Source organism: Podarcis vaucheri (assembly GCF_965113315.1).
Source record: "Podarcis vaucheri genome assembly, chromosome: 2".
Classification (NCBI taxonomy): Eukaryota; Metazoa; Chordata; class Lepidosauria; order Squamata; family Lacertidae; genus Podarcis; species Podarcis vaucheri.
Genome location: NC_138760.1, coordinates 85,513,487 through 85,529,969, shown reverse-complemented (window position 1 = coordinate 85,529,969; position 16,483 = coordinate 85,513,487). Strand labels below are relative to the sequence as shown.

Below are 16,483 nucleotides of genomic sequence, written 5' to 3'. Positions count from 1 at the left end.
TCTTTATAAGGCATTAATCAGGGGTGGGCCAAAGGTGAATAACAAATTCAATTGATTATCCTTGGCGTATGGATGATTTCATAATAGTAACTAGATTCCCCTAGAATTTACTAAAAATTGCAATATACACCTAAACACTCCACACATATTATGTCATACTTATGACTCCAACACTGGAATTTAATGAATTGGTGTTTGTGAGTCGAGAACCCACCATCCACTTAGGGATAAATAAGACACAAAGGACACATGCATTTTAGGTTAATGGGCTAAATAAGGCCACAGCTTTATTGGTTACAGCATGTAAGTGGTATTGGCTTAGGAATTGGATCAATCAATCAATCAATATATGACTCCACCCTACTCAGCGGGGAGTCATTTGAAGGTTAACAACCAGTGGGAGGAGCTTGTTGATGCAAATACAACTGGAAGCTTCCCCTGATGTCACCGGGGGTCGTGCCATGGCCCTAGCCACCAGCAGGGCATCGGACAGGATCCACGACCCCCAGATTCAGCTATCTAAGAAAGACTAACATGGAACCTGGAAAATGGAAGAAAGCAGGTTACTGGTGTGTGATATACCTGTTTTAGGATAAATATGAAATAAGCTTGAGAGACGATGCATACATATTTCTATGTAAATCAAACATTCTGCTTTCTTTTGAAAGGTTAATTTGTATTATGGTCCTTTTATTAAAGGTGAGAAAAGCAGAAGTTACTTCTACCAGCATCCAGCCCTCAGAAACAACTCATGGATCAACAAGCAGAGCAGGTAGCATCAATGAATTTAATGTCTATTCTTCCTAATAGATACTCTTCAGACCAACTAACGTCAATGACTGGCAATAATTCTAGGAATCAAATTATGTGCAGTTGGGAATGTTCCTTCAGATATAGCTTCAGCAACTACATCAGAAACTTAAATATTTGCCTTTATTCATATGTAACTACTTACTAGTTATGCATAAGGATATGTTATAATATATCTAAATTTTTAACATATGATACAAAATATGGTACATTTAAACCCAGTTTGGATAATACTTGCCCCAACATGTAATGTGTGAATGAGATCACATTAATTTGACCACATGGCCTGGGCCGATAAACATTATATTTTATATGTATATATACCCTATCCAAATTTGGCATAGATCTAGCTGCTATACAAGTCTTGTTCTACACATAGACAGAAGGTAGGGGAAAGTATTTCCAAATATACTGAGGAGTGCACTCATCCCACCTCCCATTTATTTATTTATTTATTTATGAGAAGGAAGTCATGGCTTTTAATAAAAAATCACATTGGGTGTTTTTGCAGATAACTGAGTGCCTTTTAAAGGGTTTTGTTTTAGTACCACTTAGAATCTGAAAGATATTGACTGATATTTCCATGCAGAATCTCAATCAAATGGAGAAATGTTTTTCTTGCTATTAACTGAACTGCATTCTTGAGCATCCTAACTCCTTTCTGGGAGCAACAGGGTGAATAGAACAGCAGAACTACAGGCACATCAGAAACCTTGCCACTTGCACAGGTCAAGGCAGAAGGTAGAGGGGAACTTAATCCCCCCCCCTTTTTTGCTGTACCAGATCTCTGGCAGCTGGACCCCTTAGGATCCAGCAGATTCTTGGCCAGACCAACTCTGCTCCCAACACGGTGCTGTTTGATCCCCTGTTTCAGCTATTGCTGGTAGGAACACCATCAGTTGTAGTATTGACTCTGCCATGCTTTCTGCAGCTGTAGCTCAGGCCTCTGCAGAGGCAGAGATCCTACCCCCTGCCTGCTGATGAAACACCCACTAGCTCCTAATCCCTTCAAGTATCATGGATTGAGGATTAAGATTGCACCTTTATTCTTTCAAATATAATTATGTTTTAAAAGGAGGCAAGCATTATACAGGCCAAAAAAAATCATCACCACCATCATCATCAACAACAACAGCCAGTATCAACCTGTCACAATAGCAAAGAAAAGATTTAAGGAAAAAATCATAGACATCTTTATACAGAATCTGATTGAGATTTCCGGTTGCCAAATTACCTGACCTGTGTACATATATACCTCTGACCTTTCTAAGGAGTCTTAATGTGGCCGGAGGTGGCATGTGCAGACTGCATGACCATCTATGATCTGCAAAACTTTCCCAGTATGAACTAGATGCTATAGCGTAGATGCAAAAGGTGGAGGTTTGAACATATATACCTATTGTGTTCAAAGTCAGTCCACCCTCATATTTTGAAATCTAGAATACTGAAAGTAATTTGTCATGGACTGGGAGGAGGTAAAATGTGTAGATGCAGCCTGATCTGCTGAGCAGCTACACGTATTAAACTCACTCACCATGGGCACATCTCCTTCCTTTAGACCTTGCTTCCATAGGGCGAATGCATGAAAAAGCAAGGACAATTATTGCACATATAATATTGGAATCAAGCCTACAATTCAAGCTTACACATGTTGGATGTTGTTGCATGTAAGCTCTAGTGCAAATCAAACACCCACAGATCAGACACTGGGGCTGACCATGTGCTCACTGTGGGTGGGGCAAGCAGCTGTGATCTCATTCCTTTATCACATATATTCAATTGCACTGCCCAGGGAGCCCTTTTATGGACCAAAATATAGGGTGTAAAAGATTTTATAAGGAAAAGGCTTATCAGAGCTGTTAAGCTCATCCATTGCGTGCAGATAAACATCCAATTCTTTCCATTAAAGCCTTCTTAATCTTTTTCATTCAATTCTGCAGAGAAATGTGGGAAAGGCCAGTTCATTACACTGAACTTGTGTCTGAATATGCAAAGGTGGGGGAGAGAGCTCCTGCGCTTAGCTCTTGCTTGCAGATTTCCCACGGGCATCTGGTTGGTCACTTGTGAGAACAGAATGCTGGATCAGATCGCCAGCAGGCTCTTCTTTATAGTCTTACATCATGAACGTTGGGGTGGTTTCAAAACTTGTATCTGCCACCATAATTTACATTGTGTTCTATAGACATGAGCTGTAATCTTGCACATTGCTATGACCCATTGACACCGGGATTTCAGCCTTGTGCAGCATCTGTGCATTAAGCTACGTGTGCGTTGTGTGTGCTTTTTAACAAAATATGTCTGCTCATATGTGTGTCCATTTTTGTTTCCAATGCATTAAACAGGACAAGCTGCAAACATTACTTCCGCTTCTGTTGGCACACCATCAGGACTCCCTCAGGTATTCTGAACTTACAATTTACCTGTGTATTGTTTTCCTTTCTACGTTGTCGTATCATTCTTAAAGCACTTGGTGTTAAAGCACCTGCTTTACATACAGCAGGTTCCAAATTCAATCTCTCCCATATCAAGATAGGGTTGGAAAAGACTCCTGCTAGATACCCTGAGTTGCTGCCAGTCAGTATACAGAAATTGACAAATGATCTGGCACACCACAAGGCAGCTTTCCGTGTTCTGGTGTAGTAATCAAAACTAGTGCTGCACAAGCCACTCACCCTTTCTCTGCACCCACAGATCTGACTCAGAGGGTCCCCAATCATTGAGCAGATTTTGAGGGTGTGTGGTAGGCTGGCGGGGGAAGAGGAAAGTGAAGTTCTGTTGCATAAGTGGAAGTCCATTACACAAGTAACAGCAGCATTAGATACAACCCATGTTCTCCAACTAGACCATGTTCTTGTATGTTACTTCAGGTTGCTCAGAAAGATGCTTCTATGAGGAGTGAAAAGGAAAATACTGCGCCGTTACTTGAAGAGAAAAGTAAATCTGAAAAGGATGACTCTGTGGACTCAAGCTGTAGTGAGAAACAAGCTGACACACACGACAGCACACCAGCAAAAACTATTGGCAGATTTTCAGTGGTCAGTACACAGGATGAGTTAACTTTACCACCTGTGCATTCCTTGAGATACTCTGCACCACCAGATGTTTATCTAGATGATCAACCTTCTAGCCCTGATATGAAGACTTCTTTGCGGCGTGTGCAGACAGCATCCTCTATTGATGTACTTTGTGGTCAGGATTCTAGTGATTCTGGTGATGAATCTCTTCAAAGGAAACCATCTGCAGCTCCACCATCACCACAGAGCAGTAGTGCAGGAAATGACTACGTGAAAAAGACCTCATCTTTTCTGCAAAAGTCTGGAAAGTCCAGTTCACAAGGCCTTGATTCTCCTAATGGTCATGGATCAAAAATCCCAACCATCAACATAACTTCTTTCCATTCACAATCATCATATGTGAGCAGTGACAATGACTCAGAGTTTGAAGATGCAGACATGAAGAAAGAATTGCAGCACCTGAGGGAAAAGTATGTTTCATTTCCATCAGAATGTCTGGTGTCATTTTGTGCGTTTGTGATATTTTTACAGCATTTAATCCGTTTCTGTTTCTTTCCTGCGCGTTTATTACAAGTTGGAGTCGCTTGATAGTCTAAGTAAATCAACTTCCTTCCTTTGGCCTAGTTCTCCCGAGCTGGCAGTCAAGTATCTGGACGGCATCACGTAAGGTTAAAGGTGAAGGGCTGAGGTTGAAGGATGGCTTCAAAGGAGGATTAGACAAATACATGGAGGCTGTCAGTAGCTGCTAACACTGATGCCTATGTTCTACCTCTATTGTTAAGAGGCAGCATGCCTCTGAATAGCAGTTGCTGGAATTCAGGAGAGGAGAGGGCTGTTGTGCTCAGGTCCTGCTTGCAGACTTCCCATGGGCATCTGGTTGGCGACTGTGAGAAATGGAGGGTGGACCCAGTGGCTGGTTTAGCAGGCTCTGGTTTATGTTCTTCAGTTGGAGCAGCTTATCCCCCTTCTCTTTATTTTATAGGTGTTTTCCATTGTTGAAGATAGAATTGTTATATGAACCTCACACTTAGTCTGAAGTGGTAGAGTCCCAACACAGTAAGAACTAGGCCTATATCAGAACATCTGAGAAGCAATAAGGTCATCATGATCCATGACACTTGTGGATGTTAGCTTAATATAAAGTAAACACAGTTTTTCTTTCCATTAACAGGATACGTCTTCCAGCCCCCCCCCCACATGCCCCTAAAACTGTTCCTCCTTCTCTCACTATTCTGTTGCCCTCATCTAATTTCATGTGAAGCTTTGATCCTGTCCTCTTCTAAAACCACATAGCCATCTTCTTTGTCATTTCTCCTCCTTTCCATCACAGTATCAACCTACGCCTTTCATCTAACTCCTCCCCTTCTGTATTCATATATGCCACTCTTCACCCAATTTCTTATCCCAGTCTCCCTCTCCAATTTCTCTTCTGACCTTTAACTCCTCCTTTTTGCGTATTTCAGCTTGCTTCTTACTTTGTTTCCTCCAACTCTGCTGTTGTGATCACATTACATTACATTTATTTAATTACTTAATTTCTACACCACCCTTTCTCCCAACGGTGGCCACCTTCAGCATTTCACTAATGCTCCTTTCACCCAAATCACCAGTAATTTACTTGTGGAGAAAGGGAGGATGCTCAGGAAAGCCTTGCACACCTATTTCTTGTCCAACAGCTGCCCAACAGCCCTGCAGTGCTGCCAGCTGGGTTTTACTATTCTGTAGTTGCTACCAGTACCACCCTGTTTTGGTCGCCTACAGCCACAGAAAAGGAGGAGCAACCAGGACTATTCAATTAGTTGTTCAATCCTGGCATCCTGGACCAGTGCACCTCCAGCTAATCCACCACTATTTCTTACCATGACTACTGCAACCTTCTCCTGTTTGGTTTTCCATTTTCTTAACTTGGTCCCCTCACCTCTATTCCATACTCTTTCAAAATAATTCACCCTTTTCATTGCTCTTCTCGTGTGTCATTCCTTTTTAAAGCTCTGCACTGGCTTCCTGTCTACTCCTGCATCATGCACAAACTTTTCAGTATTAACTTTTAATAGCCTTCGTGGTCATGCCTCCTTTTCTTTTCCTACACAGGAGTTTGTGTGTGTGTCCAAGGTGGTATCATATGACTGGTTTTCTATTGAAATATTTGCTTAACTCAGAGGTTGGGACATATCTCATGCAGTGTGCATGAAAAAGACTGCCTGTGATCCTAATGTGGATACTATGTACAAATTATATATTAGGCATATGCTCTCTCGGTGGGTGGGTGGGTGGGTGGATGGGTGTTTTACGCACACGCACGCACACACATGCACACGGCCTTCTGGATCAGGCAAATGACCCATCTAGTGCAGAATCCTGTTCTTACAGCTGCCAAACAGAAGCCTGTGGGAAACCTGCAGGCAGGATCCAAGCACTCGCCCCTCCTGTGGTTTCCAGCAACAAGTATTCAACTGCAACTGTGGAGGCAGAGCATAGCCATCATGGCTAGTAACATCCCATAGCCTTTTCCTACTTAAATCTGTCTAATCCTCTTTCAAAACCATCCAGCTTGGTGACCATCGCTGTTGGAGTGAGTCCCATTGTTCAGCTGTGCGCCGTGTGAAGAAGGCATTTATTTTCTCTGTCCTGAATCTTCCAACATTCAGCTTCATCAGTAGTCCATGAGTTCTTGTGTTATGAGAGAGGGAGGAAAACTTTTCTCTATGTGCTTTCTGCATCATTTTATAAATGTCTATCAGGTCACCTCTTATTCACCTTTTCTCTAAACTAAAAAGTTGCAACCTTTCTTCATAGGGGAGTTGCTCCATCCCCTTGATTATTTTCGTTGCCCTTTTCTGAGCCTTTTCCAACACACACACACACACACACACACACACACACACACACAAAGCAGCACTTTGAATTTGATGTAACAACCTGTTTCTGTTCTACAGACACATGAAAGAAATTACTGAGCTGCAGACTCAGCAGAAGAAAGAAATAGAAGCCCTGTACATCCGACTGGGGAAGCCTTTACCACCAAATATCGGGTTCCTTCATTCTGCCCCGCCAACTGGCCGTCGACGAAGAACCAGCAAGAGCAAATTAAAAACTGGGAAATTAATAAATCCTGTTGTTCAACAGCTCAAAACAACAACATCCAGTACAAGTACGTACATCAGATAACTTTCTCCTATGAGTAACTTTACCAGTGCTATCCTTTTGCTGCCACATGTTTATGAAGTGCACATGATGTGTAGTGAAAAGCATCTGTGTCAGTTTTACATTTGCATTGTTCTCGCAGAGAGACTCAAGATTTCAAATTGAGGACTGTTTTGTAAGGCAGTGGGTTTTTTGTTTTTGTTTTTACATTTGCCCTATTTGACCCCAGAACAAACGAAGGCCTGTTAAAATGGATTTACTTAAATTGACCTTTAGCACATTTTCCTGTTGCGTAAATTAACACGTAAATCCAGCACTGAAGCAACATTAAACACCACTGCAGCAACAGCATACGGAAACATTTGTAAAACCTTATTTATAGGTATAAGACTGTGTCTTGATTAGAAAATGGTATTCTTCTGCCTGGTTGCAGCTTAGTCTCTATGGTCTGAGCATGATCCAGCTCAGTACTGGGGAAGCACCAGGCCCGATAGAGTTCTGCTTATGTCTTTCTTCCCCTTGGCACACCAAGCCATTAGTAGGCATGGGGAGGGTGGCATGGGCACAGAAGAAGCATGGCATTCAAGTTCCTCCACATGTGGCAGTACCTATATAGGATATATTTATATTAACATCAGTAATAGCAAAACACCATTTTTTTGTTAAAAGAAATAATGGGGGGGGACCACCCTAATTCTCATAATGCACTTTAAAACCCTACAGACTGTTTTATGATTTAGTTGCTTTTTGTTTCTGTTGGGTGGTATCCAACTATTTTTTACACAAAATAGACCCACTGATATGAATGAACATGACCACATTATGTGCATTGATTTCAGTAGTTGCGGGTCCAGGCATTGTGCTCCCCGTTCCCCAACCTCAGATAAATAAAAGACCACTGAGACTGGGTTTGGATCGAAACAGGCCACAACTTTATTGAATACAGATGAAAGAGGTTTGGCTTGGGCATGGGACAATCAAAATACTTCCGGCCTGCCCACTGGAAGTTACACATAGGTCAATCCAGGCAGGGGTTCCTAAGACTTACATCAAATAGGGTGACCCCCAAATCCCTTTAACGGGATACCCCAGCGTTTGGAGCAGCAGGCAGAAACTACAACCCCCTCTCCATCCAAGACAAAGGATTGTCCCAATGCCCAACTCAGTTGCGACGATTGCTATGAGGTAGGCAAAACCACCAGGTTGGAGCCAATTTGCCCGGTGGACAAAGTCCTACCCAGCCCCATAAAATGGCGACCACAGCAAAGTCCTTGACTATCAACTTGAACCAAGGGTGAGGAACCCGACGAGGGAAAAGCAGGTAGGGCCCCAGGTGTGGGCCGTTTAAATGGCCAGGGAGCGGACCCAAGGGAAGCCTTCCTGCTCCACCCGCTCCACTCCCTCGCCAAGCCCATGTCCTAGCCTGCATCCCCATTCACCAAACCGGGATGCAGGCCAGGATCCGGCTCCTGATAGGTGGCTCAGGCTTATGCCCATGCCACCTATCAGGAAGGGGCACTGATGTTAGGATTCTCTCATCAGGGGGTGTGGTGGAACCTCTGCTGTCCTTCAACACTGCCTCACCGAAAGGATGAGTGGACTTGGAACTCAATGTAGTGCTGAGGAGATTGCTGATAGAATGCCGTCCTCCACACCTCACACTGTTCTGTGGAATCTTCCAAGAGTAGATTTGAGGGAGGGGTGTGGGGTATGGGAGCCAAGCCCCCTTGCACTGGCTTCTCCTAGTGGAATGGGGTAGATGACTTACCTTTTTAACATTTGTTTTATTATTTCTGTATACCAGGCTGAAGATATGATGGGTGATATTAAAAAGCACCTTTTAAATTGCATGTTCCCACCTCTCATTTTTGTCTGCCCAAAAGGAAGAATGGGCTACCCTTGGGAATCGCCCACTTCCCGCAGTCTTTGCTGTAGCTGATGTGGGGCATCTTCCCTACAACCTTTGCATAGAAAATGCTGTAGCATTTTTCTATACTAAGTTATGAACTTTTTGTGTTTGAAACTTGTTTACATGGGGATTTTTTGCTTCCATCCCATAGGTTTCCAACCACTGTCAGCAGTTTTAAAGTAAATTGGGGGCAGAGGGAAAGAATCCTTGTAAAACTCTTTAATATATTCATTACCACACCTACTCATTGCATAAAAGTTGATAGGTGAAGACCATCTTTTCTCCCTAATCTCTGTTCTCCAGAAAATGGGACAATGAAATTCAGTATTTTAATTTTTATTTCTGACTAATTTCTACTTAAATGTGAAGGCCATTGTAGTTCCTGGAGAAAGGGAGGACGGGTTTTGCTCAGCCATTCCATCTGATAGAGTGGCTCAATCTTGCACTGTTTTTCTGAAATGATTCCTTTCAGTCTTCCCCCCAACTGCCCTCAACCCAGGTGAGCAGTATTGCTTTTTTTCTCACAATGCAGAAGTGCAGTTTCATCTCTGCCCTTTATCCAGTTTTTTCTTCTTCTAGGGTTATTCATTCATAGGATGTTGGGAAATGAAGCAAGCTTCTTCAGGGAAGTGATGGTCTCTCCTTTCCCTGGAGATCATTTTAAGGGAAGGCCAGATGAGTTCCTGTGAAAATGGGTTTAAGTTTGGGTGGCTGGGGGGGGGTGCATTCCGCCCAGACTCTGGATGGACTAAGACTTTAATCCTTTATGTACCTACTTGGGAGTGAATCCCATTGCATAAACTTTTAGTTATTTCTGAGTGGTCATGTGTAGGACGAGGCCACGAGTAACTCTTTCAAGTCTCTTAAAAAATCCAGACAATAACAACACTGTTTTGTGTCCCCATTTTATGTGCCCATTGGGGTTTTCATCTTGTGTTTCCCAAACAGCAGTCTTTCACAAACACATACATACACCAGATTTCTAAAATACACCTTTTTAAAAATAGTTTGGATATGGCAATGGAAAAGTCCTGAAAAACCTTTGCCATCACCTAATGTAGCTCTCAGCCATGGCATCCATCAATAATCCTATGTAGGTCTACTCAGATGTAAAATCTCACTGCATTCAGTGGGGTTAGTCAGCATACAAACATAGCTTATGTCCAAAAAATGTAAAATGGGGTGGCTCTGCAAATTTTGTTGGACCAACTTCTATTGTTTACAGCCAGCATGACCACATGACCACTCGCCTGACCCATTGACAACTTAATCACTGCTGTTTACTAGAAGGTGGTGCCAGGGTGAGGTGGTAGGAAGGTCAGCATGGTGCAAACACTAGATTGGTTTTGCTGGTGTGTTTGCATTGTGCCAAACTTCCCACCTCCTCACCTTCTCCTTCTTGGTAAGGAGAAGTGATTCAGCTGTTGGGAGATCAGGTGAGTACCACTATGCCACCCACTACTGGTCAGGGATCATAGGAATTGTAGTCCAAGGATATCTGTAGGCCCATAGCTTAGCTAAAGGCCCATAGCTTAGCTTAGCTATGGGCCTATTGTACAGCTACTGTTTTAAAGCTACTTTATTGTAAAGCTGCTGTCAGTTTTATTTCATATTATATTGGCATCAACACTTGCAAGCTGAACAGCAGGTTGGTTACCTGCAGTTGGAAGTGCTTCAACTGTGCAGCTTCATGCAGCTGTAGACTTCTTGCACTGCTTCAAAATATTTGAAGCGTTCTTCAGTAATGACCTGCTAGTTGGCAGCCAATCTTATTTCTTGGCGTTTGGTGATTTTTGCATGTCTCCTTTTTTAGGTAGTGTATCAGACTGCAAAGACACTCTGGCTAAAGAAAATGCTAAAGCTCAAACTGGTTCTACTGAAGCGGCGGCACTAACTTCGTCCACATCCGCCATACTTGGAAAGTCCGTTCAGACCCAGCAGCCCTGCTCTGTCAAGGCTTCCTTGTCCACTGACATCTGCTCTGGATTAGCTACTGAGGGAGGCGATGCCCATGAAAATTCTGCCCAAGGTGATTCTATATACTTGGGGTCATCATTCCTTCTATACTGAAATTAGCAATTATTTCAACATTAAAAGTGAATTTGTATGACGTTGGGAGTTGCAGGTTCAAATAGCTGCTCAGCGCACTGACTTGGGCAAGTTACCGTCTCGCAGTCTTTATAGAGCGGTTAATAGGATAAATGTGATAAGAACAGAAAGGGTCCTATAGTGATGATAACATTATTATAATGGGTCTTCAATTATCGTGAAATTGTAGATGTCCAAGTCATTAATGCATCTTTTGATAATGAGCAATATTTGAAAGGTTAGTAGTGTGTGAAAAATGAAGGTATCACATTTCTTAGTTTTCAAGGAATTGTACATCTTTTTTTAAAAAAATAAGGAAATGGTCCTTTGTACATTTAAACAATTTGGTAGGAGGGAAAGGCTGGCTTACTTTTCTTTTGGTCCATATTCTTAGATCCAAATCTGGTGCAGAATTTTGTTCCTAAGACATTCTTTCATATTGGGCCTATGCAAATATAGCATGGGAGCAATTAAGCTTTTACCACCTTGCAAGTTAGTTCCATTATTCTCATGGGTTTCTGGCTTCACTAGAAGATCTCTATCTCATTTGAGACACAGTTTCATATAATTGTAGTATTCGTATCTTGCAGTGCACAGTTCCATAGATTAGTCACGATATGTGTAGCAATATTTGTTGCAAAGTGTAATGATGATTAAAGAAACAATACTTTACTCAGTTCTGCATGTCCTGCCAAACTAATCCTACAAAGTATCTATTTTCTTCTGCTGTTATTTTTTGCATCCTTTTGCATATAGCCAATGAACTTACTCCTCTTTGGCAAGGCTAAAATGGAGATGTGGATGATAAACTAACAAAGCTGATATGACTGATGGTGACAACTGATCTCAGCTATTTGTACTTTATAAGTGTCTTTGTTTTCTTCCCTTTATATTCATTTGCAGGCTGGACGGTTTTCCACCAAACGTCTGAGAGAGTGACCTATAAATCTAGTAGCAAACCTCGTACCAGATTCCTCAGTGGACCTGTGTCTTTGTCCATCTGTTTGTATTTGTTCTTTTGTATTTTATCATAGCCCATCTTTCTTTTGTCCCCCTTTTTCCAAAACTCATTTTCATATATATATATCTAAAACGTTTGACCGGGTGTCCTTTCCCCCCCACCTAGACACTCTCTTTGATTTCCTTCTTTAAAAGTTAATCATCATTGACACTATTTTTATTTATTTATTTTTTATTTATTTATTTCACGTGGAAAGCTTTTGTGCACTGCTTTTGGCTCATGCCTGGGTACCAAAAGCATGTGTGGAAGATCTCATAATTTATTCTATAGCCTTATGGCAAATCTTACCCTGGACATATCTTTTATGTGATTTTACGTTTAAGTAACTTTTAATTTCCAATGTGGCAGTTATAAATGTCTGCTGTCCCAGTTCCAGCGATACCAAAAAGAAATCCAACGTTCTGTAGACGAATGGTCTCTTTCACACATGTTTGGACTATGAAGACATGCATGTAGCAAGCTGACACAATACTAGAAGGTCACTGAAGGGTATAACCTCTGCACAAGGGCTGTATTCAAACAATATACAGTACTGTTTATATCCACCCTTTTTATTACTGTTACTATTATTATCATTTTATTTGTTCTATCCCTTGCATGTGGAAATGCTGAGAAATGCTCCTGCTAGTTTTTTTTTTAACATCTTTTATGAGCAGTATTCTCTCCCCACACACACAATGTATACTTTGGGTTTCTTTAAGTGAATTTTGTTAAATGCAACTGTCGAGTTATTCTGCTACAAAGTGCAGTGTGGCTTTTATTGTTAACTCACCTAGCTGGAGCACTTTACTCGGTTGATTTTTACTATGACCTTACGTGACCTCAGAGATGAAGTCAATAAGCAGTTCATCAAAGCACAGAATATTTTTTAAAGAAAAATTAAAGTTCTAATGGCACTCTAGAATGTTTCACTGATACAATGTTTGGATTGATTTCAAATAGCCATACAACTAAAAGCAAGTAGATGTTTCCTTAATTGTACAAGTATACCAATTGGCAGTTCAATCAACTCTCACATATATTTAACTTTTTAAAAGCAGGTATTAATTATAAGGCAAATAGATTTTTTTACTGTGCAGTCAAGATACATTGTACTGATAAGGTGATCTAGACCTTTGTTACATGTAGTGCCAAAAAACAGGGACAGCGTTTTGGCAACTAAACATCCAGTTAATTCAGTGTTCATTTCCATTTGTATCAAACTTTTACCATTGGAACTATGCATTTTTTATCATTATTGAGGTGATGCAGATCAAAGGCACAAGACTACTCAAAATGCATCCTCCTTGATTCCCAAATAATTATATTTTTTATTTTAAAGCTTCATTAATATTTGATTATAAAGGGCTGGTGAGAACTGATACATATAGAGATCAGTGTATGAAGCAAGTCACCTTAAACTTTAACAGTACTTTCAAGATCTAGAACTAATGGATAATATCCAACTAAGTTATACACATAATAGTTGATTTCAATGGGTCAGTTACAAGTATGATCAACATTGGATATTGCTAAGTACTACTGAAATTTTCTGTATATAATTATTCTTGTTAACAATCTGGATGTGGTTGTAACTTTTTCTGTAGTCACAAGTAGTCAGAATAGTTCCATTTGTCTTCTACACTTTTGCTGTACACAACCCATTCTAATTTTAAACATTAAATGTTCTTAGCATTTGGTTCCATGACAGTAATGACAAAGATAACACACAACTTACATTCTTAAACTAGTCATTTTAACTACTCACATGAGCCCTCAATTTTTTAGCATGGTGATGCAATTCTTTAGCAAAGCATTCTAAAGGGAAAACAAATCAATTAATTGAATATGCTATCAGATGTTGTCATCTGGTTTGAAAGCAGAGAGTGGATGTGATCTGTTGGGTGAACTTTGCCATTTTTAATAAATCTTTTGCCCAAAGTTCTAACTTTGTTAGACTGAATCTCACATATAATTTGACATCATCCGCTTCAAGTTATCTGGCTAGTATAGCAAAAAACAACTTCAATTTTGATGCCCAGGACACACAAGAGGATAATGGGGCCACCACAATATCTGATACCTTTCAGTTGTCCAACACAATGAATTGGTTACCTGATTCCTATTTCTATTTTATTTATTTATTTTAGAGCTTTCTACCTCATCAGTTCCCAGAGCAGTTAACAAAAGTTAAAACCAAAACAAAACAAAACAAAAGCATTAAAACGTACTGCATAAAAGCAGTTGACTTCATAGTCTAGAACGAAATGTTTCTCATTTTAGCTGGTCCTCACCTCCGTCTGCACGTGCATAAACATCGCTGAGCAAGCATCATATCGGATAATGAACTTCAACTTCCATTAAAATAAAAAGTAACTGTCTTGTCCCTCCCATTGTGGAGAAACACTTGGGCATGGTGGGCTAAGTCTTCTGAAATTTCAAAGCATTTTAGCCCCTTGTCCAGTGACAACTTTTCCATTCTCCTCATGCTTCTTTCCCTTGAGCAAGACTGGTATGGCCACATTTCAGTTAAAAAAAAAAGCCTTATGTGCATCTGGAGCAATATATATATATATATATATATATATATATATATATATATATATATATATATATATATTTCCTATCTGAATTTTAATCTCCATAAAGAGAAAGTTATCGGAAGTACAAAGTACTTTCCGGATTCCCCTCCCTACTGTGGGCTGAAGTGTTGCTTTTCTGTAGTGCAAACTCTTTCCTTGCATTTTGCTGGGATGATATATTGGTTGATACTTCAACCAAAAAAAGGTTGACTTGTACTCTCCTTCTTCATTATATACATATCTGAAGGGCATGACAGAAACTCCATATACTGCCTTTTAGTGGGACTAAAGTGGTGCCTTGAAATCGTGTCTAGAAAAATACCTAATTTTGGTGGCAGTTTGCATAGCAATAGAATTTTATTTCTTTCTTTTAAAAGATGACAGATATTTTTTAAAATGTGTATCTAATGTACCTTTCTATTTACATTGTAATTCAGTTAAGCTGATGCATGGCAAGAAGAATTCTTATCATGCAGTTGATGTGAATTTTGATTCCTCTTGTCCTGGAAATAACATAACTTTGCATACAGTCACTGAGGGAAAATGGGAACATTCCCAAAGAAAGGGATGTCTTAACAGTTAATATGAATGAAAAAAAATACTTTCAGTTTGTTTGATTAAAGATATCATCCTGTTGGTGCTGTTTGAAAGAGTTCTAGCCGAATCAAGCAGCTAATGTTACTTCCTAAAGAGAAAAGTGTTCCCCAACTCGAGAAAGTAATAGCTGGTCCAGCTCTGCCATGCCATGTTTATTTGGACAAAATATCTCTCTCACATCATAACTGAAAGTCCCTCTTCTTTACAGGGATGGGTTGTGGAGGTGTGAGGGATACATCTGTTGTGGAACTTCTATTCTTTACTTATTACACTTAAATTCAATACTGGTCATCATTCCTGAAGTAAAAAATACTATTGTTGGCTTTCATACCCAGGGCCTTTCTTGTCCCATTTCACATGCAGCATCGACAGATGTGGAGTAATCTAGCCTGGTTTTATTTTTCAGGCACAAAACACAATTTCTGACTTGTGTACAGTAGCATGTGGAGTCTGCTTGGAATACTTAATGACATTCAGCAAAATGCTAATTAAATGTTTCATATGGCTAAGAGAAATGTGCAGTAAGGGCCTCTCCCTAGTTTACAGTAGCATGAGGCTGCAGGTAAAGCAGGTGGGACTGTTTGGCAAGGCATGCTTTTGTTTAGCATGTCATCCAAACCTGGGCTGGTGGTTTAGTTCTCTCCAGGCAAACCATGAACTGTAAGCAAGGTTTGTCCTAGAGTTGTAGCTCATGATTTGTCTGGGAAAGCGAAACCTGGAGCCCTGGTTGGAACAACCCACCAAGCCAGACCATGGCTTAGTTCAATGCAGTACAGCAGCAGAATGACTCAAACAACAACATGGCTTTGGTCTATCTGCTTAATATTGAGGGTTTAAAAAAAATAGTTTAAGGAATCTAGTAATTAAATAGATAGCAAATGATGCTCTTGTCAGACTTCTCCCTTAGAAGTAACTATACTTAACATTTGGAAAATGAGCAGTACATCACTGAATGTATCATAGCATCTCACCAAGCTTTTGAAACTGATGAATTGGAATACCCCCAATAGATCTATTAGAATCCAGATGCATTTTGAACATATTATAGAGATTAGAGGGCTCAGTATTTTGTATTTGGACACATAATTTGAATTGGATAGTCCTCAGCTCTGCAGAACTTTGTGGTCTTGTAAAAACAATGTATAGCCAGCTTAGTTTTGCCTTTTTCTTAATATTTATTATTCATTGATTAATCAGATGAATATAGTTTTGAAGCACAATTAAAACAGGCACCAACATATTTTTTAAAATGTGCTTTTTAAAATTCACCTTCAGATTTATGCAGGTCCAAATAAAAACTGCATAGCATTTGTTTGGATAGCATCAAATTTCTGTAGGT

The 16,483-nt window shown here is 40.3% G+C and overlaps 1 protein-coding gene across 14 annotated transcripts in view; it reads left to right on the top strand.

The window, feature by feature from the left end:
* The window catches only part of WNK2 (WNK lysine deficient protein kinase 2), a 107,481-nt gene that overhangs the window by 71,690 nt on the left and 19,308 nt on the right, over window positions 1-16,483 (top strand). For 12 of the 14 annotated variants that reach the window (XR_014216000.1, XM_082209124.1, XM_082209134.1 and 9 more), the window contains 6 exons: window positions 700-772; window positions 3,153-3,208; window positions 3,678-4,294; window positions 6,761-6,975; window positions 10,691-10,906; window positions 11,869-11,967. Coding sequence is in view for 13 of the 14 variants with exons in the window: in XM_082209124.1 (XP_082065250.1) it covers window positions 700-772; window positions 3,153-3,208; window positions 3,678-4,294; window positions 6,761-6,975; window positions 10,691-10,906; window positions 11,869-11,967 (1,276 nt within the window). In the remaining variant the exon portion in view is untranslated. The remainder of the gene's footprint in view (window positions 1-699; window positions 773-3,152; window positions 3,209-3,677; window positions 4,295-6,760; window positions 6,976-10,690; window positions 10,907-11,868; window positions 11,968-16,483) is intronic. The other 2 variants (XM_082209132.1, XM_082209131.1) reach the window with 1 other exon arrangement.